Source organism: Schistocerca serialis, chromosome 2 (genome assembly GCF_023864345.2).
Source record: "Schistocerca serialis cubense isolate TAMUIC-IGC-003099 chromosome 2, iqSchSeri2.2, whole genome shotgun sequence".
NCBI classification, from domain to species: Eukaryota; Metazoa; Arthropoda; class Insecta; order Orthoptera; family Acrididae; genus Schistocerca; species Schistocerca serialis.
In genome coordinates this window covers 918,337,094-918,359,955 of record NC_064639.1, presented here as the reverse complement: position 1 = coordinate 918,359,955, position 22,862 = coordinate 918,337,094, and the positions used below count along the sequence as shown (strand labels likewise).

Genomic DNA, 22,862 nt, shown 5'->3' with positions numbered 1-22,862 from the left:
GGTAATGGACGGCATGTCCACGTATCCAGGTGACAGAGTTGGTTCGAGTCTTGGGGTAAAATGTCTCATCCGGAAACAATAACGTGAGTGCAGATACATGCTCCGGCGTAACTCGCAAGAGATAAGCCAGCATCTGCCACACTAGGTGCCAAACCGTTTCCGCCTCTCCACAGCTGAGGCGGTGTTCGTCAGAGTCTACTGTATTAGAACCCACACAATTGGGAGATGATGCCATGTGGATATTGTAGAGACGTTCTTGCGTCACCAGCTTCCCATTAACGACTACATACCATTGGGAAACAACATCGGAATCAAGCATGGCATCTTGTACAGTCTTCCACACCACGCGCCACTGTACATCAGGATATTTTAGTTCGACTACATTTAGGGGGCGGCGTTGCAGCACGTCGTGATATAGGCGTCGAGTTGTGGCCATTCGTGGTGTCGTGAGCGGTACACTGGAATAACTTTGTTCTAAATAGAAAAGTCCTATATAAAAGAGGGGCGCTGGGGTTCCTGTAGCGGCACCGGCGCTCTTAGTGAAGCAGGTCGTAGCGCCGTCAAAAGCAAACTCGTGAGGCTTGTAGGACAACAGCGCAGCAGACATAAATGTGAGCTAACATAGAGGGCAATGGCCCTGTTATGGATGTTAACTAGGCCAGGACCACCTCTTTCCTTGGGGAGGGTAAGAGATACGCATCTGATCTTCAGTAACATACCAGTGCTGACGAAGTATCCCAGCGCTGCCATAATGCTGCGCGCCAAGGGGTTCGGAATGGGTAGCGTTTGGGCGACATGCGATATGCGGGACGCAAGGTATACATTGGCGTAATGCTCCCGCTGAACGTCGTTGAGGGATCGCAAGCGCTGATTTGCAATTCCGGCCCGAATTTGGTTAAGATGGTGTCGATAATTGAGCGTAGTCGCGTGTCGCATGTCGTTCATGAAATCTAAGCCCAAGCAGCGGACATTATCATTGAAGCGTAGGGGGGCAATGTGTTCCTGCGGTAGCCCAATCCTGATGCTCAAGGCAACGGACTTGTCAACGTTGATTTGGCTACCAGAAGCTGTACCGTAGGTTGCAATCCAGTCCAAAGCCGCCGCCATATCGTCAGCTCCACGTTTGACGATCATCAAATCATCCGCAGTGATAGATGGAGCCGCCAAACTGTATCCCAGTGAGCCTGTCTCGGAGACCACATAACAAAGATTCTAAGCCCAATGCAAATAACAGTGTAAATAATGGACATCCCTGTCGTACTGATCTGCGGAATGGCATGGGTGCCGTCAGTTTTCCATTAACAAGAACTCGAGAAGTAGCACCATGCATAAGGCGTGTCAACACTGTGATAAAGGTGTCGGGGTATTCCATGCACCGTAGAACGGCCGTGAGGAAAGTGTGGCCCACACGGTCAAAAGCCTGGCTAAAGTCGATAGACGCCAGGGCTGCCGGCAAACGACTCACCCGTGCATGGGAGATGAGATCTCTGTAACGACATAACGCAGTTCTGATGTTGTTGGGTCCCTCCAAGGACGTCTGATCGCTGGACAGGACTTGGAATAATGTGCCGCGAATACGTTCTGATAGCAGTCTCGAAAAGATCTTGAAGTCGCTGTTCAATAACATTAAGGGGCGATAATCACGGACATGATTCTGTCCCTTCGGCTTATGGATGGGTACAATCAGTCCTTCCAAGAACGGTACAGGCAACGGTATACCCGGGGACATCAATTCCTGACAAATTTCAACCCAGCACGGTACCAACAGTTGTTTAAAGGCTCGATAGAACTCTAATGATAATCCGTCGATTCCTGCTGATTTATGGGGAGCACCTTTCCAATGGCGTCGAGCACTTCCTCTTCTGTCACTTCTCCCAGTAAAGTCGGTACTATGTCTGGTGGAACTGTGCCGTGGACATGTGCTGTAACGGTGTCTACCGTCGCCATATCAGGGAGCACTGCTGAATAAAGGTGAGCGTAATGCCCATAGAAGACTTCTGCTATATCTGCTTGTTCCACCACGTGTCGACCGTCGTCCGTTATCATGTCGGTTACCAGTGCCCTACGGCGCCTCCTGCGCCCTAGGAGCACGTGGTGCATAGATGGCCTTTCTGATTGTATAATGTCTGGAGCACGCGACCGTATAACAGCGCCCTGTAAATGATGGCGTGCTAGGGAGACGAGCTACGCTTTCGCGCGAATGACTATGATCTGGCTGTCAGGTGAGGGCTCCATAGCAAGACATTCCCGTAGGACGGTGTAATAAAAGTTTTCCATGCTCCTCCTTCACGCCGCCGCTTACCGGCCGTAAGCTATGAAGGGGCGCCTAAGAGCAGGCTTCGCACATTCACCCCACCAACCGAGGGTCGATCGGTAACGACTACGACGTTGTAAGGACGCGTTCAACGACTCTTCGATAGCACCTTTACATGCCGGATCGTCCAGATGGGCGACATTCAGTTTCCAGGGGGACCTACTGCGCCACACACGTGCAGGTTGGAGGGCAATGGTTTCAAATGCAGGCTGTGTGGTCGGTGAATGCAGTGGGCCAGAGCTCTGCTCCTCTCGTCGCCGTCGAAAGGGTGCTTGTGACGTAAATCCTATTTAACCGACTGGACGAATGACTTGTATAATAGGTGTAACCAGGAGCTGAGCCATGGATGTGGTGACACGTGTCGAGCAGGTGCAGGTCACGCTATGCGGCCCACAGATAGACGAGTAATATCTTCCGAAAAAAGCGGCCCCGATCTCTCTGTCTCCCTGATCCTGAAGGGGCATATACATTGACGAGCGGAACACCTTTGACAGTTACGGCCATGGCTCCTGCACTCGGTAGGTACAGTACGTCCGTAGCCGCCAAACCTTCCCGTAGCAGGACAGCCACACCACAATCGGCAGAAGAGGGGTGGGAGATGTGGGCGGTACATCCGAAGAAGTCAGGGAAACTAGCGACACATACTTCCTGTAAGAGGGCCACGTAGATGTCCGCCGCATCGAGCATGCGTCGTAGCATTGTCAGTTTGTGTGGTGCCCTTATCGCATTGATATTGATTGTGGAAAGGCGAAAGGTGTGCCGCCTAGCCGCTTCACCTAGGGTAGACGCCATGGGAATCGAAGATAACCGCAAGAGATGCCGGACCCACCGAACCCGTTACATATTATGAGTCTTTTACGCTACGAGTGGTATCCCCTCCCCTGTCACTCGTGCCCTCTCCAGGGAGTTCCTCAACATCGTCCGACCACTGTGGATGCAACACGATGCTCTCACCCAAGTCGTCTTTGGTAGAGGTGGACGGAGCGCCATCCATCGACGCGACCTGCTGCATCTGTGATGCACTCGTAGTATGGGCAAGCGAACCGTCTACACCACTTAGATCCTCAGCAGGTGCAGCATCCATGCCGTCTGACGAGATGTCACCTTCTTGACCGGCCGTGTGTAGAAGGCAATCGTCACAAGGGGTCCGCCGACGTCGCTTGCGTCGTTGAGGCGAATGTTGCTTTCGAACGTGGACACCCGTATCCGAATGTGGGAGGCAATCCAGAGTCGTATCACCTTCCGCTAGGAAAGCCGCGGTCGGGACGATGTTCGCGTCCACGTCCATCTTGTTCTGAATGTTATGTTGTGTCTGGATTCCGTGATACTGTTGCTACTGTTTTTGCTGTGGAGGGGCGACATCTGGGTTGGGATCAGGGGTCCTTCCTCTTCCTCCCTTGGTCCTTCTGACGTCGATGGACGTGCCTGATCGCACGTTTTGTCCTCGTCTATGGTGCGCATCGTCGTCTGAGCTTACGTGAGGGGCGGGATTGTCGTCCCCGTCGGGGAAACGGAGACACCCACTGGTGTCTGCGTAATTCTACGTTGTAAGCAGCTCGATCGAACATGACTTTCCTGCCCACATCCGGAACAAGTACGCGGTTGACCGTCGTACATTATGATGGCACGACAGCCACCAATGTTCACACAAATAGGACGGCACGTGTTTCTTGAGCTCAAATTTAAGCTGGCGCACACCAATGTAGACCTTATACGTCGAAAAAGTTTGCCACTTCTGTGCAATGTGGCTGATGACATTGCCATTTGGTCGGAAGGCGTCCTTGACAACTTCCTCTGGGACCTCGAAGGGGAGCTCAAAAACCCTTACAGTCCTCAGGACCATACCTGCATGATCCACCATCACTGCACCGATATGCCCGTCAGAATGTTTGAATTTGAGTGAGTTCGTGTATTTAGACACCACTGTCGCGCAGACCTATGCACTGGTCATTTTAACATAAACCACGCTCGCCGTTATAGAAAAACGTATTCCGACGACAGTCGCCGAATCTAAACGTAGATCGACGCGTATGAACTGTTCTATTTCATAGGTTCGTTGACGCGCATGATCTGGTTGGAAGGTAATTTTGATCGTATCGTGGCGCCATGTGTGTGCCATAGTCGCACTGAACTTTGAAATACAACTCGCGCCGCGGGAAGGTAAACACAAGCAAGCGCTCACGGTCGCGCACGATGGGGGGGAGGGGGCGCAGCGGACGTCCTCGCCCTGCCGCAGCCGAAAGCTGACTGAGTCACCGAGGGCACAGAGGTCGGAGCGACTGCAGGGACTATCTCGCGCACGTCTCTTGCGAGACCCAAATTCTCACCTTGTATGTCCACACACTACATTCGTAGTGTCCCACCCAAACACACTCATTGCTCGTGGAAGACCTTTTTACCAAGTCCCGTAAGATTTCGGTGAATATGTGTGCATCCGCACATAAGAAGAAGGTCATGGCCGGTATTGCCAGAATTATATACTTACATGGATATGGGTCTGTACTTTCGGACATGTCCGAAAAAAACTGTACTGCCTACTGAGCTATTTCTTGTTGCTGTATCTATAACCTTTGTATTGCATTGTATGTTAACCGGGGACCTAGAAACGACGGAGAGGCTCTGTCCGCGCCGCAGCCGCAGTGGTCACAACCCCACGACGACTACCGCAGTCCATTTCACCCCTCTGCCGCCCCGCACCGAACCCAGGGTTAACGTGCGGTTCGGGTCCAAGTGGACCCCCAAGGGAACGTCTCACACCAGACGTGTGTAACCCCTTTGTTTGTGTGGTAGAGTAATGGTGGTGTACGCGTACGTGGAGAACTTGTTTGCCTGGAAAGCCGTGCGTTAGACCGCACAGCCAACCGGGCGGGCATCTATAGCCTTAGAGAACTTCAAGTGTATTTCGTCATTCCTTAGTACTTCCGTACCACACTTCTTTGCATATTAATTCTCCCTGACTATTCTCTTCAGTTTACTCTTCATCACTGCTGTATTGTGATATGAGCCTATATCTGGTCCTGTGTCCACCTTACAGTCCAGTTTCTGATTTCGGAATCTTTCTGACCTTGATGTAATCTAGCTGAAATCTCCCCATATCACCCTGTCTTTTCTAAGTATATCTCCACTTCTTGTGATTCTTGAAACAAAGTATTTGCAATTAGTAGCTGAAATTTATTACAGAACTCAATTAGTCTTTCTCCTCTCTTGTTCCTTGTCTCAAGCCCACATTCTCCTGTAACTGTTTCTTCTACTCCTTCCCATACAACTGCATTCCGTCTCCCATGACTATTAGATTTTCATCTTCTTTTACGTACTGCAGTACCCTTTCAACCTCTTCATATACTTTCTCTAGCTCTTCATCTTCAGATTGCGACCTCGAAATGTATATCTGAACTATCGTTGTCGTTGTTGGTTTGCTGTCGATTCTGATAAGGGCAACCCAATCAAAGAACTGTTCACAGTAACACACTTTCTGCCCTACCTTCTTATTCATAACGAATCCTACTCCCGTTGTACCATTTCTGCAGCTATTGATATTAACCTATACTCATCTGAACAAAAATCCTTGTCTTCTTTCCATTTCACTTCACTGACCCTTGCTATATCTAGATTCAGCCTCTGCATTTCCTTTTTCAGATTTTCTAGCTTCCCTACCACGTTCAAGCTTCTGACATTCCACGCCCCGACTCGTAGAACGTTATCCTTTTGTTGGTTACTCAATCTTTTTATCATCTCCCTTGACAGTCCCCTCCCGGAGATCCGAATGGAGGACTATTCTGGATACTTTTGCCAATGGATAGATGATCCTGACAATTTTTCAATTACAGGCCACTTCTCCTTTGGATACACGTTATGCGACTTTAATGCAGTGGTTTCCATTGCCTTGTGGATCCTCATGTTTTTGATCATTGCTGATTCTTCCGCCTTTAGGGGCAGTTTCCCACCCCAAGGACAAGAGAGTATGCTGTCCGATCCTCCGCCCTCTTTGACAAGTCCTTTGGCAGAATGAGGGTGACTTCTTATGCCTGAAGTCTTCGGCCGCCATTGCTGATTATTAATCAAAATTTAGGAAATGGAGTGTTTCGAACCCGGGACCGAAAATTTTTGGTAAGGAGCCAAAGACGCTACCCCTACATCATGAGTCTTCCTACTGTCACTGAACTTCGACCCCTTACCGCACACCGCAGCACCATCAGCAAACAATCGCTGACTGCTGCCCACCCTGTCCGCCAAATCATTTATGTATATTGAGAACAACTGTGGTTCTATCAAACTTCTCTGGGGCACTCCTGATAATATCCTTATCTCTTATGAACATTCGTCGTCGAGGGCAACATACTGCGTTCTGTTACTTAAGAAGTCTTCGAGCCACTCACATATACTGTATACTGACGCTGTCGATAAGGTGAGACGCATTTGTAGCTACAAGATCTAAGATATTTCCAATGGGCTGCCGAGCTGGCTGCTCAAGACAGTTTTCAGAAAAAGTGTTCAAAAGTATTCCGCATGACTGTCTGTCTGTAGCCCCTACAATGAATTCGTAGACATTCCGGTCTATACTCAGCCGGTTACAGTCGCCTCCAACTAGTACTGCGTAATCTGGGTATTTAGGCGTTACTGACTGGAGACTTTCTTTGATAAATCTAGAACTGTCACAGCGGAGTCAGTTGTTCGGTAAAAAACTCGACCAGATAACCTGGCTGTCACACTCAACTTCGAACTCAGTAGAGACAATATTTTTGTCAACTGCAGTCAACTTCCCCATCCTATTGCCTCTAATTTGTCTTCACGATATGCGTTCCACGACTTGCCAAATATCTCAGAGCTTTTCACTTCGGCTTTCAGCCAGCTATCGGTCCCAAGGATAATCTGTGAGCGAGAACTTTTCTGGAGGGTAGTAAATTGTGGAACTTCATTACGGTACTTCGACAGTTTACTGATAAAACTTTTGACAGTCGAAGTGTTTTTTTTCTGAAGGCCGTCTGACTTCTCTTGCTGCGTATCGACTGGCAAGTGTTCATCAAAGCACCTCAAACTACCATCTAGCCTGGAAAACCTCCATGTGCACTCCACAAGTACTCTACTACTCGAGTAGCTGCTTCCTTTGTGTAGTGCAACCCTGACGTATCAAAGTGAGTCTTACAAATCCCCACGCTGTAACGCAGGTCCAGGGATCTGCAGCCAACACCGTCACAGAGACGACGAAGCCTTTGGTTCAGTCCCTCCACTCGGATCGAAACGAAAAGACCCCAATCAACACTGGAAACAGTCTTCACCATCTCATTAGATTTATTAGTGATCTTGATTGACAGGAAATGCAATGTTGTTAAGTAGGAATGGCTGGAGGAAAAATGCAATGCGTAAAAGCATGCAAAAGGAGCAGAAAGGTAGCTGGTGTCTATAGGGAAACTAAAGAGACGTTTGGAGGAAAGGGAAGCAGGTGTTATGAATATCAAGAGCTCAGATGGCGAACCATTACTGAGCAAAGAAGGGTAGGCTGAAGGGTGAAGGGTGAAAGGAATATGTAGAGAGTCCGTGTAAGGAAAGCAATTTTGAGGACAATGTTATACAAAGAGATCCTTGAGAGAGCCAAGCGTGATAAAATTATTCCACCTGACGTGCAAGATATATGAGGTAGGCGAAATACCCTCGGGCTTTAGGAAGGATGTGATAATTCCAATTCCATAGAAGGCAAGTGCTGACAGAAGTGAGTACTACCGAAGTATCAGTTTGATAACTAGAGATTGCAAAGTATCGCCGGCCGGGGTGGCCGAGCGGTTCTAGGCGCTACAGTCTGGAACCGCGCAACCGCTACGGTCGCAGGTTCGAATCCTGCCTCGGGCATGGGTGTGGATGATGTCCTTAGGTTAGTTAGGTTTAAGTAGTTCTAAGTTCTAGGGGACTGATGATCTCAGAAGTTAAGTATCATAGTGCTCAGAGCCATTTGAACCATTTTTGTTGTTGTTGCAAAGTATCGACATGAATTTTTTTGCAGAAGAATGGAAAAAATGGTTGAAGTCAAACTCGGGGAAGATCAGTTTAGGTTCTGCAGAAATATAGGACATCCTAGAAGTTAGGATGAAGAAAGGCAAACCTAACGTTATAGCATTCACAGATTTAGAGACAGCTTTTGACAAAGCTGACAGGGCAACATTTCATGAAATTTTATGGGTATCAAGTATAAAATGCAGAGAGCGAGTGGTTATTCACACCTTGTACACAAACATCACTGCAGCTGTAAGAGTCTAAGGACATAATAGGGAAGCTGTAGTTGAGGAGGGAGTAAGATAGGATTTTGGCTTATCCCCTATGTTATTCACTTCTTTTATTGGGCAAGCAGTAAATGAAATAAAGGAGAAATTTGCAAAGGAAATTATAACTGCAATTTGCGTGAGAATGCTGTGAGACAAAGCGGCAATGTGGATGCATTTGAATAAATTTTTTGATGTCTTGACCACGCTTATTTTTATTATTTCAAAAGCACCTTATGCGTTTCGACATTCCGTCATTTTCAAAAGCAGTGTTACGTCAATCATACAAAGTTGTTCATTGTATACGTTGTATCTCGTCAACATTCTCAACTGCGGGACAAGGGTAAAGAAATAAAAACTTTGAGGTTTGTCGACGACATATCTTCCGGAGAGGGAAAAAGACTTTGGAGATTGTATATGCAGAATGAAGCGAAGAATGAAAATTTGTAACAACGCCTGGATTGGAACCCATGGTTCCTGCTCACTAATTAGATGCCATCCTGACACAGTGACTTTGCATAGCTGCATGGACAACCCTTCTCAGTCTAAATGACCATTCACGCACCAGCCCACTTGGACTTCCTCTTAAATACGAACAGTATTGCAGAGGCTCTCCAGCTGTATTGAAATAGCATCTTAGCACCGAACGAAACAGGGGATCCCACCTGAAACCCCGGCACAAGTGATTTAATCAAAGGATACTACCTTACTTGTTTGCAGAGACCTTTTCAAGTCTCAAATAGGACTGTATACATTATAGATGGCTCTGAGCACTATGGAACTTAACATCTATGGTCATCAGTCCCCATTATAGATGATCGAGACTTGAAAAGATCTCTGGAACCGTACAGATTCATTTGACTGGAAGAGTAGGTTAACGGAATGGAAGTGTCTTGGTAAGAGCTTATAAAATGAACATCATAATAGAAGGGTAATGGAATGTAGGCGGCTTAAATCATGCAATGGTAAGGGAATAAGATTAGGGAATGAGACATTAAAAGTACTAGATGAATGTGCAATTTAAGCAGAATAATTTGTGGTGATGGTCAAGAAAGAGAGAATTTAAAATGAAGATTTTATGAAAAAGAGGAATGGGTGTAATCTAACATCAGTTTTACTGTGTTTTCTTAAGGTATTTGCCTGGAGTGTAGTCATATATCGAAGCGTAACATGGACGACAAACAGTTCGGACCAGAAGAGAATAGAAGCATCTGGATTGTGGTGCTACAGAAGAGTGCTGAAAATTAGGTGCACGTATCGAATATCCAAGAAATTTATGGCACAACTTGATTAAAAGAATGGATCGGTTGGTAGTGCACATAATGAAGAATCAAAGAATTGTCAATTTGGTAATATAAGGAAGTGTGAAGGTTAAAAATAGTAGAGGGAGGACAAGGCTTGAATGCAATAAGTAGGTTGAAATGGATGTAAATTGCAGAAGTTACACAGAGATGAAAAGGTCTCCACAGGAAAGAGTAGCATGGAGAACTGCATCAAACCAGACTGAAGACCCCGCCAACAACATTAATGGTCCTACCAAAAACTCATCACCATGTTGCAGATGTAAATGTTTAACAGTAACCTGATGTTCAAGATAAAATGTGCCTTCTCTTTTTATTTTCTTAGTCTTACTGGCCATGTGGCATAAACTGTTCCTTTTCTTTCTCTAAGTATTTACCATTTTGGGTACAAAATTTAGAACAAAGACAACTCATTGACTAAATCACCGGAAGAGGAAATACAGCTTCTTCAATACAAAACAGTACTGAACGACATATTAGCTTGGATATGTTCAATTTTTTTTCTTTTCATAAATAAACTGTTGCATCAAATTAGCCTTGAGCAAACAATTCGGTAGATTCACGGGAAGTAGTTTAGATTAGATTAGATTCAGTTTTCATTCCACAGACCCAAAAATGAGATAATTCTCGTGAGTGCGGAACAAGTCAGAAATTATGACATAAAAACATAAATCATTTGAATATAATACTCACTACCTTGATCATTTGTCAGGAGAATATCGAAATAGATGAATAAATTATAGTAAGCTGGAAATGCATATATTTAGAAAATTAATACACTGCCAGAATGAAACATAGTTATGCACTTTTAATTCATTTATCATATACAAAATACCTAATCTTGACTGTTGGTACCAAGTGCTGTCAAAACTGAAATGTAACAGACATTTTTACTGAAACTGGTGTAACAGTCTCTGTTAAGATATTCATCTATAGATTGGAAGGTGTAGATTGCAGTTACTTATCAACTGTGGGCAGTGGCCGCGGATTGACTGCTATCTTTGAGCACCGAGGAAACCGAGGATAGTCGATTCGTAGTCAATCCGGTAGCCACTGCCCTACGGTGTAGTTCTAACTCTAACAGTACGATATTCGTTGGGTGCTGGCGGTTGGTGGGGATGATGCGCGTAAGAATTTCAAACTGGGCTACTCTTTTAGGTGACGGGCGCAATAGTAGCCACACGAGGGTGCGTCTTCGCGAAATATACCGTTATTTCTACATGAAAGGAGTTAGTTCACTTAGAAGCGGAATACGAAGCGTCATGGATTCTTTTTCTTCCAGCGGGACCTGTATAAGTTCATATCTCCATACCAGCACTGCGAGGACCCAGTCAGCGTGTTCGGTCAGCTGCTGAAGAGTGAGGGGTTCCAGGTTCTGCGCTGTGACGTGCGTCCGCAGAAGTTCGTCTTCCCATCCGAACTGCAGCGCAGAGGTGAGCACTCCCTGAGTTTTGCAAGCAACTGTCTTCGTGAACGAGTATCACTTCCTGTGAATTGTATAAATGACCTTCCACCTAGTATGCAACAAGCAGGATTAGATTTTTGTGTAAGTGACGCGAGTAAGGCACTAAATCAAAAAATACGTGTAGCATCAGAAGAAATGGTAAACAGGATTGCTAAAATTGCGATTAAGGCATGCTCTCGAGATTTTTAACAATAAACCACTCCGTTAAGTTCAAAGGCTTTCTTATAGCACCTACCACTGGAATTGGATGGGCGATTCTGTGACACTTTCGTACACTCCAAAGTAACCAGTGGCGAAAAGTGCTGCTGTCTTTGGATCTTCTCAACTTCACCCGTCCAGCCTATCTGTTAAACGTCCAAATTGTCGGACAATATTGAAGTGTCAGTCGAATGAGACTTCTGTTAACTACCTCCTAAGTGGGTGTGCTATATTTTCTGAGAATTCTGACAGTGAATCTCGGTCTGTCACTTGCTTTTCCCACGATTAGTTTGTTGTGGTAGTTCCACTTGAAATCACTGCATACGCTTACTCTCAGATATTTAACAGATGTGGTTTCGACCAGTGACTGTCTGGCAATCGTGTCATCATACAAAATCCGGTCTATTCTCCTATATATGCGGACTACTTTTCCTTTTTTGTATGTCCAGGATCAACTAAAATCACTGAACCATGCGTTCATCATCTGCACGTTTTCTCACTTTTTCCTAGAACTTTCTAGCTTTCTCTCTGTAGAAAAGCATGATCCGTGAGCACTGTGGGGTAACTTCCCTCGCCATCCAACAGGTCAGTCAACATTAATAATACAGACAAATCGCAGGGACTGATTTCTGACTGGAAATTGAGGAAAAAAGATCCTATCAACACGTGTTCGGAAATGGACGGCGTAGGTGCAGCGACAACAAATTGTCCTGGAACACAATACAGAATTGCATGACATCCACGTCACAACAGTTGTTCAAAGTGGCCTCCATGGAATTGCAGACGATAGAGATAGTAGCGGTTGTCATGCAGGATACAAATTGTGTTGTATTGTATGTTAACCGGGGACGTAGAAACGACGGAGAGGCTCCGTCCCCGCCGCAGCCGCAGTGGTTCACAACCCCACGACGACTATCAAAAATGGTTCAAATGACTCTGAACACTATGGGACTTAACTGCTACGGTCATCAGTCCTCTAGAACTTAGAACTACTTAAACCTAACTAACCTAAGGACATCACACACATCCATGCCCGAGGCAGGATTCGAACCTGCGACCGTAGCGGTCGCACGGTTCCAGACTGAAGCGCCTAGAACCGCTCGGCCACTCCGGTCGGCCGACGACTATCGCAGTCCACTTCACCCCTCCGCCACCCCACACCGAACCCAGTGTTACTGTGCGGTTCGGTCCCCGGTGGACCCCCCAGGGAACGTCTCACACCAGAGGAGTGTAATCCCCATGTTTGCGTGGTAGAGTAATGGTGGTGTACACGTACTTGGAGAACTTGCTTGCGCAGCAATCGCTGACATAGTGTAACTGAGGCGGAATAAGGGGAACCAGCCCACATTCGCCGAGGCAGATGGAAAACCGCCTAAAAATCATCCACAGACTGGCTGGTTCATCGGACCTTGACATAAATCCGTCGCTCGGATTCGTGCCGGGCACCGGCGCTCCTTCCCGCCCGAAAAGCCGTGCGTTAGACCACACGGCCAACCGGGCGCGCAGGATACTAATAGTCTATTTAGGCTGAAACCAAAGTGGCGGACCAGCTGCCTGAATTTTGTATTACCGTTCGTCTCAGTAGCCTGTAGAATCCAGTCCTTCAAGTCTTGTGAACGCACAGTCCACTTCCCTGCACGTTCGTCTGTCTGAAAGGAGCCATAATCACTCAAATGCTCAAATAGGGCTTGAAATGTTGTGTAATGTAGCTGGTGTCTGTGAGGGTACCTGTTTCGGTATAGCTGTGTTGCATCTCGACCGTTTCGATTTGCTTGGCCGTAGACAAATACCATCTCGTCTTCTTCCCGACATGAATACCGCACCATTCTGCTGCTTACAGTACCCTGCGTCAATCACACAGCCTGCAACACACAAGGAACACATGGCACGTGATCAGAGGAACTGTCAATCTTCAGCGTCATCTACCTTGGCAATGATGCATTTCCCGGCGCATGTTCATAGGCTCTTTTTTTCTCCATTTCCAATCAGGAATCCGTCTGTGCAGTTCGACAGTTTTATTAATGTCCATTCTGAACAGTAATGGATCTGTATCATTTCCTTGAGGTACACCCAAAGTTACTTTTACATATGGATATTTCTCTCCAATAACAATGATATGCTGCGCCTTATTTTCAAGAAACTTTTCAATCCAGTTACAAAGGTGGTGTGATATTCCGCGTCCTATTCTTTGCATTATGTGACAGCCTGTTCTTTGCATTAGGTGACAGTGCTGAACTATATCGAACGCTTTTCTTCAGTCATGTACTACGTGGTCAACCTGGACGCCATCTAGTCACATTTTCTATTCTCCATTTTGTATTACCTTAAATGCCATAGCTTTCGGATCTTACTCTAGCTTCTTCTCGACTACTTGGAAGCTATTGCCTAGTTAATTAGTTTCGCTTACTTCGGAATGAGATACTCCGGGAGTAAAGATCCTCCGATGCATGGAACTGATGTGCTTCTTGCGGGAAGAGGAGGTAAGGAACAAAGTGTTGTGCTCAGCGTTTAAGTTTGGCACACACTGTAAGGGTAGCAGGAAGTGAACCCCGTACCACAGAAATCAGTAGTTACTGCATTAAGGTGGCGAGCTTGCGTGCTGCATCTCTCTCATCACAGGGCACTAGTAACCTAAAACATGAATAATTTTGGCGACACAATGAGAAACACTTAAAATTCCTTTAGTAAATCAATATGTACACAAGTAAAGACTTAACTTTAGTTTTGTGAGAAGACGTGACACTTAAAAAGTATTGAGTGCTGGTCTAGTCTAACTCAGTGAACCATGGCCGGCCGGTGTCGCCGTGCGGTTCTAGGCGCTTCAGTTTGAAACCGCGTGACCACTACGGTCGCAGTTTCGAATCCTGCCTCGGGCATGGATGTGTGGGATATCCTTAGGTTAGTTAGGTTTAAGTAGTTCTAACTTCTAGGGGACTGATGACCACAGATAAGTCCCATAGTGCTCAGAGCCATCAGTGAACCATGACTAGCCAGTGTAGGGCTGCGTTCACACTGCCGGCCGGGCCGGTCCGGGATAACGCGTACTGGCTCGGCTCGTGCCTAGCCAGCTCAGGCCGACGTGTAGTGTATTCACATTGCGCGCCGCGCCGAGCCGGGACGGCGAAATGGGGGAAAATCCACGTCTCCAATTTTCATGTATTAAAAATTCTTAGCGGTATATAAGACTTCGCCACATCCTTTTATGAACTTATTTTATCCTTAAAAGCGTTACTTACGTCATGAAAAAAGAAAAAGTCTACTTTTCGTTTCGCGTGATTTCTTAGTTTCGTAACGCTTCCCAACCGATTTTGAAGAAAGTATGCGGCTAAAAAATCTGATTTTTGTACACGTGGTAGTGTAACATCTTAGCTTCGTATCGAATCATTTATCTTTCAATATTTATTAACAGTCATTGTGAAATGATGCTATTTGTCAACGTTGTGCACTTGATTTACAAATCTTGTAGTGAAAAAGTTATGTAGCAGGTAGCTTACTGTTAGATATGTTTTAGGCCATACTTTGTTGGGAATGAAATGTAGCTAAAAGTACCAAAAAGTTTTTGAAATGATAATGATACTGATATCTGTCTCTGGTCACAAGTAATGCGAGCTATTTAGTGGCGTCAGTGCCGCGTCCGCAAGCCACGGAGTTCGCGCGGTTACAACTTGATTTAGTGTAGTCATATAATGCAGGACAGAAAAAAACTAATTACTAGTGATCAGCGCAGACCTAGTGTCGGTCCCTCGTATTATTTTAATGGTCTCATTATCTAAATAAATCCAAATGTATAAGAATTTTTCCCTCGGCTACTGGACAATCATCTGCTATGCTTTTATAATTGGCCAAAATGTATGGTCTGTATGTGTGCGCGATTGCGCACATGTACAGGTAGAAGCGTCAATGACATAGGTCTGATAAAATTTGGTGTAAAACTAATCACAAAAACAAACTGGAGATTTGTGATACGTTTACTGCAGAAACTGAAGCGCAGTTCTGTAGTCTCGTTGTCTACTTCGACAGGAAAAATAATGGAGAGTTAATGAAACTACTGTAGATCTGTAGATGTGCGTTTCATTGTTCTTCGTTGTTTTTTTTCTTCCTTGGCGGGCTGCGCTGCACTGTCAAGGTAATCCCCACTCTTTAGCTAAATGGCTGTTAGCTGCCCGAGGCCAAATAAATAAATTTAAAAAAATCCCCAGCCTTCGACAGCTGACAATAGAAAACGCAGCTGCAGTCAGCAGTTGCTCGCCTTTAGCTAGTCTATGCTGTCGTGTAGAACAATGTCTTCACTCTTTTATTGGTATTGTTTTGACTCTGCAGTAACTCGTCGAGTTTTGAAGTACAGAAGAACTAGGAGGCTATGGATTCATCCCATAAATAGTGACAGACATTTAGGAGAGTTTTTTTCTTTACATGAAGAACTTAAAAACTATCCTGAAAAATTTTATTCATATTTCAGAATGAATCATAATACATTTCATTATGTGCTGCAGAACATTCAAGACAAAATTTCGAAACAGAACACAAATTTTCGTAGAAGTATAACAGCAGAAGAAAAATTGCGTATAACGATAAGGTAAGATTCGTTAGTACACACTTTTTGGTTTGCAGTAGAACTTTGTACAGTATTCACTACCTCCAATTAATTGTAGTCATGCTTTTGTATTTTAAATTTCACAAACGCTTACCCCTGAGGGGAAGAGAGTTAATGGGACTCCCGAGAATCAGTAGGAAGTAATTAGCTTCGTCATTTTGGGTAATGTCTTGCTGTGCCTTCAACGAAGAATCTCAGAAATACTCCTTCAGAATTTTCCAACTTTTTTCTTCTTTTTTCTTCATGATGCAGCGCTTGGCAGTGGGGATGGTTCATCATGTGGAGCCACTGATAACCTCACAGAATTCTTTTCATCACCTTGTAAGATAGACAGATTGATAGGCGAAGAGTTTTGAGATAATGCCCTTTGACTAAGTGGTTCTATTTCCACTGATAAGGAACTGTGCATAGCTTTTGGAACTTAGGAAAATCGTATGACAGAACAAAGCCCGAGTGGAATTGCATTTTAATAATACTATTCCCTCGATCACATGACCTTATTTTGCCAAGTTATACAAGTTATTCTCTGTAACTGTCCCTCAGGTCTTTGCATTTCGATTTCATTATTTTAATCGAAAGAATATAGAAGGGTGCAAGAAAATGTCTCTTTAATTATTTATTGTTGTATAACTGTGAAATGATGTGGACTAAGTAAATATCTACTGTGCAAACAAAAATGTAAAAACTTCGCCCAACACCCCACTTGAGTAACACATTTTAAGATTTTTTTCTCAGGTATCTGTCCACTGGCATCTCCTTTCATGCACTAGCATCGTCATTTCGATTACGAATGTCCACCGTATCAGTGGTGTTGAAAGACGTTTGTATGGCCATATGGGAGTCACTTGCCCCCATTCATTTACCAACGCCAACTGTTTCTCGATTTAAAGAAAGTGCCAGTGAAATGCATACGTGATGGAGATTTCCAAACTGTGTTGGATGTATAGACGGGAAGCTCATACGTGTCCAATGTCCTAAACTTTCTGGCAGCATGTTTTACAATTACAAACAGTATTATTCGATTGTACTCCAAGCAGTTGCTGATGCAAATTACAAATTTACAGCTGTAGATGTTGGTGCCTACGGTAAACAGTCTGATGCAGGCGTGTTTAAAGAAAGTATATTATATAAGAAATTTACAAATGGGGAGCTGTTTTACCGCCACCAACAAGACTTGAAGGAATGTGTCAGGAACTATCGTACGTCATTTTGGGAGATGAAGCTCACCCCTTATTAGAGAATTTGATGAGACCTTTTCCTCGCAGAAATTTGGACAACGAGAAGATTCTATACAATGATATGCATTCCAGAGCAAGAAAAGTTGTTGAATGTGCATTTGGTATAATGACCAATAAATGGAGACTACTGAGGAAGGAAATTGAAACATCCATTGACGTAGCTGATCACATAGTCAAGTGCATTTGTCTACTTCATAATATTGTCATTGACAGAGAATAATGCAATGTTGAAGGTGACAAGTTTTGTAACAATGCTGATATGCAGATAGTTGGTGCCACATTCAACAGAAATTCCACATTACGTTCGAAAACTGTCAGGAACACTTTCGTTGAATGTTTCGTTGAAAATGCAACTTCAAATAATTAAAAAACCTTTCAAAAATAACTTTTGGGATTGAAAGTACTTAGCTATTTACTGTATTTTTGATTATCTCATTTCATTGTAAATAAAACAAATACAATTATAAAGGAAAATAATTTATATTTGTGCGTACTCTCTGAAACACATTCCTTGGTTACTTCGTTCCATAATCTGGAAACTGCATCATTACTGTCATACAGGCCGAATTTCTGACACCAAATTGATGGACACAAGTTAATGTCATGCATATGTTATTCTGCATTCATTAAAGTAAGAACATCGCAAAAAGATGTCACAGACAACAGCTTATAGTAACGTGCCACAGCATGACTTTACAATGCATTGTCATGTGGTAGGGACACATTTCCGTCCCTTGATGACACTCATATCTGTCTCCGTTTACAAGTAAATGCGAACTATTCAGTGGCGGCAATGCCGCGATCGTTGGCAAGCTATTGTTGCAAATGCATGTAAATACGGTAGATTAAAGAAATGAAATAAAAGTAATTTTGCATGTATCATTATAATAAACGTAATTTTTCCTCTCTGATTGTGAAATGTGAGGTAACAAAATAAAAGACGTGTGCAGTCACACTTGTGATGAAAGCAGAAGGGAGACGTGTGATGCGTGTACTGCAGAAGCTGTAGTGCTGCTCCACAGGCTCGCGCCTGCGGTCGGCTCGCGCCGGCAATATTAAACACTCGGGATGTCGCCGGCTCGGCCCCGGGAGGCTCACGCCGTGTCGGCGCGGCCCGGCCGGCAGTGTGAACACCGCAATTCAAAACCATGTGTTTGATATCAAAGCGGGCGGCGGCCCGGCCAGGCTCGACTCGGCCCGGCCAGCAGTGTGAACAGACTGCGTCGCTATTTATGGGATGAATCCATAACCTCCTAGTTCTTCTGTACTTCAAAAATCGACGAGTTACTGCAGAATCAAAACAATGCCAATAAAAGAGTGAAGACATTGTTCTACACGACAGCACAGACTAGCTAAAGGCGAGCAACTGTTGACTGCGGCTGCGTTTTCTACTGACTTGCTTGTCAGCTGTCGAAGGGTTGGGATCTTTTTAAATTTATTTATTTGGCCTCCCGCCAGCCATTTAGCCAAAGAGTGGGGATTACCTTGACAGTGCAGCGCAGCCCGCCAAGGAAGAAAAAAAAAAAACAATGAAGAACAATGAAACGCACATCTGTGCCGATCTATAGTAATTTCCATAACTCTCCATTATTTTTTCTGCCAAAGTAGACAACGAGACTACAGAATTGGGCTTCAGTTATCTTTTAGTTCGAAATACGAAATGTACATCATACTAAATGTAGGATGTCGATGACAAATAATTGTCTGTCTTTTGTGATGCAACGTGTGGCCAATTATAAAAGCATAGCAGATGATTGTCCAGTAGCCGAGGGAAAAATTCTTATACATTTGGATTTATCTAGAGAATGAGACCATTAAAATAATAAGAGGGGCCGGCACTAGGTCTGCGCTGATCACCAGTAATTAGTTTTTTTTCTGTGCTGCATTATATGACTACACTAAACCAAGCTGTAACCGCGCGAACTCCGTGGCTTGCGGACGCGGCACTGACGCCACTGAATAGCTCGCATTACTTGAGACCAGAGACAGATATCAGTATCATTATCATTTCAAAAACTTTTTGGTACTTTTAGCTACATTTCATTCCCAACAATGTATGGTCTAAAACGGATCTAACAGTAAGCTACCCGCTACATAACTTTTTCACTACAAGATTTGTAAATCAAGTGCACAACGTTGACAAATTGCATCATTTCACAATGACTGTTAAGAAATATTGAAAGATAAATGATTCAATACGAAGCTAAGATGTTGCACTACCACGTGTACAAAAATCAGATTCTTTAGCCGCATACTTTCTTCAAAATCGGTTGGGAAGCGTTACGAAACTAAGAAATCACGCGAAACGAAAAGTAGACTTTTTCTTCTTTCACGACGTAAGTAACGCTTTTAAGGGAAAAATAAGTTCATAAAAGGATGTGGCGAAGTCTTACATACCGCTAAGAATTTTTAAAACATTAAAATCGGAGAAGTGGATTTTCCCCCATTTCGCCGTCCCGGCTCGGCGCGGCGCGCAGTGTGAATGCACTACACGTCGGCCTGAGCTGGCTAGGCACGAGCCGAGCCAGTACGTGTTATCCCGGCCCGGCCCGGCCGGCAGTGTGAACGCAGCCTAAAGTTCAGTGGGGCTGTCGGTAGTTAAACTCTTCGATGACAGAAGGCGTTGAGTGACAGATGACTGTCATAATTGCAATTAGAACTGGAACTCGGAATGCGGCATAAGTGGTCGGCAACTGTGCAGCGCTGCGACCACTTAAATCTACAATAGTTACTGCCCGCCATCCATGTGGAGCACGTGTTGAATTCTAGACTGAGCTACACACAACTGATTTCAGCAAAGTGTACGGGCCTGAAGATGGCGTTGACGCAACTCCGAAACTAGTAGCGAAGTAAATAAAAAATCTTAAGTACAGCTGGAGGAATTTCATTTTTAATAAAAATTACACCACCTGTGTCCCACCTTCATCCAGTTTAAATATGGCCGGCCGGAGTGACCTAGCGGTTCTAGGCGCTTCAGTCTGGAACCGCGCGACCGCTACGGACGCAGGTTCGAATCCTTCCTCGAGCATGGATGTGTGTGATGTCCTTAGATTAGTTAGGTTTAAGTTCTAAGTTCTAGAGAACTGATGACCTCAGATGTTAAGTCCCATAGTGCTCAGAGCCATTTGAACCATTTAAATATGGATGTACGAAGAAAACTTAAAATCTACGGTTGTGGGAAGAATGTTCGTCTGCTAACTAGAATAATGGAAAAGGAATCATAACACCAAGAAGGAGTTGTGCAACACAAACGAAAATTGGTAGGCGTGTTTCTGCTTCTGAAAGACGATGTTTATTAAATTTCGCGATGCAAATCGTATTCGTGCGTTTACCCAAAGTTCTGTCACCGTGAATACAGATGCTACCTCATCCGAAAGCATACCTTAATGGATTATGATAAATGATAACAGATATCGCTAAAATATCCTTCTATTTGCGGAATTGTCGAAAAGTGTTTCCATATCTTGAATTGGTTGTGGATTTTGATGGTACCCTAATTACATGAAAGACCCTTATTTGCCAAACCAGGGATATTTACGATTTGTACTGATGCCAACATAACATTGTATCGTTTATTTATTGTTTCAGATGCTATAAAATCAGTAAGTGCCTTCCTGAACCGCATACCGGAAGAGCAAAAGGACGACTTTATGGACGATTGGATACAGCACATGGAGAAACTGGGGGGATTAACGAAGGATGCTGGGCCTGCTGGGGAGACTAAGTTCTACATGCACTACAATTCAATGGTCGCCGTGGGCAAGAAGCTGTAGGAGGGAACCGTGACGGTGACAAGTGATCCTGCGCCCCTGGCAGAACTGAAAAAGCTGCGACCCCATCCCACAGCATGAAACCATCTTTCTGTAATTTTTTTTCTACGCAGTGTTAACAAACTTTTTAATTTTGTAAATAAATGTGATGTCAACGGCCTTGCCGCAGTGGTAACATCATCGAAGATAAGCGCTGTCGGGCTTGGCTAGCACTTGGATGGGTCACCATCCTGGTCTGCGAAGTGCTGTTGGAAAGCGGGGTGCACTCAGTCCTTGTGAGGCCAACTGAGGAGCTACTTGGTTGGGAAGTAGCGGCACCAGTGACGAAAACTTACAACGACTGGGAGAGCGGTGTGCTGACTACAAGCCCCTTTGCGTCCGCATCGGGTGACGCCGGTGGGCTGAGGACGACACGGCGGCCGTTCGGTTCGGCTTCAGGGTCTGTTCGGAAGGTGTTTGTTTATAAATAAATGTAATAAAAATGAAGTGTAATTGAAAAATGTTACTTAAATGAACTATATTGATGAAAATATTACACACAACAAAGGAACTATAGCCTTAAACTAAATATATCGCAAATTGTATAAAATTTCCTAAAAAAGTTGAAATTAAAATGAAATCTATGTGGTGTCTTATTTTACAGGACAAGTACTTCATATTGGTGTTAGTAAGACGGTTAATAAAAACAGACTTTATTTCATCCTCATGAAGTATGAAGTGGGATTTATAGAAAAAGACTGTAAATGTAGAGTTGAGGAAATATTCCTTTCCAGAAATAATTTTTATTATATGATAATTAAATGGACACCGTAGCTGCAAACTGGCGTTGATATACTTCATTGGGGACATGTAGAAAATGTGTGCCCCGACCGGGACTCGAACCCGGGATCTCCTGCTTACATGGCTGACACTCTATCCATCTGAGCGACCGAGGGCACAGAGGATAGTGCGCTTGCAGGGACTTATCCCTTGCACGCTCCCCGTGAGACCCACATTCCCAACATGTCCACACCACTACATTAAGCAGGAGATCCCGGGTTCGAGTCCCGGTAGGGGCACACATTTTCTACATGTCCCCAATGAAGTATATCAACGCCGGTTTGCAGCTAGGGTGCCCATTTAATTATCATTTCATTTCTAGCAAAGCTGCATGGTCATCAACGGTAACTGTTCTTTCGGGAACAGATACTACCGTCATATATATTTTTATTATAGCTGTACTTTGCATTTCCTTGAGAGCAGCAGAAGTACGGACTGGAGTGGTAAGTAAATACACTAAGGTGACAAAAGTTATAGGGTAGCTACATTCACATATATGGGTGGCGATAGTATCGCGTACACAATGTATAAAAGGGCAGTGCATTGGCGGAGCTGTCGTTTGTACTCGGGTGATTCATGCCAGATGGTTTCCGACGTCGTTATGGCCGCAAGATGGGAATTAACAGACTCTGAACGCGGAATGGTACTTGGAGCTAGACGCAGGGGATGTTCCATTTTGGAAATCGTTGGGGAATTCAGTACTCCGAGATTCATAGTGTCGAGAATACCAGATTTCAGGCATTACCTCTCAACATGGACAATGCAGTGGCCGATGACTTTCACTTAACAACCGAGAAAGCAGCGGCGTTTGCGTAGAGTTGTCATTGCCATCAGACAAGTAACACTACGTGAAATAACCTACAAATCAATGTGGGACGTACGGAGAACGTGTCCCTTAGGACGTGCGGCGAA

The 22,862-nt window shown here is 44.6% G+C and overlaps 1 protein-coding gene across 1 annotated transcript in view; it reads left to right on the top strand.

Moving 5' to 3' along the window:
• Positions 1 to 21,282, top strand: part of LOC126456519 (juvenile hormone acid O-methyltransferase-like) — a 115,846-nt gene extending 94,564 nt beyond the window's left edge. The window contains exons 5-6 of the mRNA XM_050092268.1: positions 11,149 to 11,299; positions 20,950 to 21,282. Of these exons, the coding sequence (XP_049948225.1) occupies positions 11,149 to 11,299; positions 20,950 to 21,134 (336 nt within the window). The 3' untranslated portion in view covers positions 21,135 to 21,282. The remainder of the gene's footprint in view (positions 1 to 11,148; positions 11,300 to 20,949) is intronic.
• The last annotated feature ends 1,580 nt before the right edge of the window (positions 21,283 to 22,862 follow it).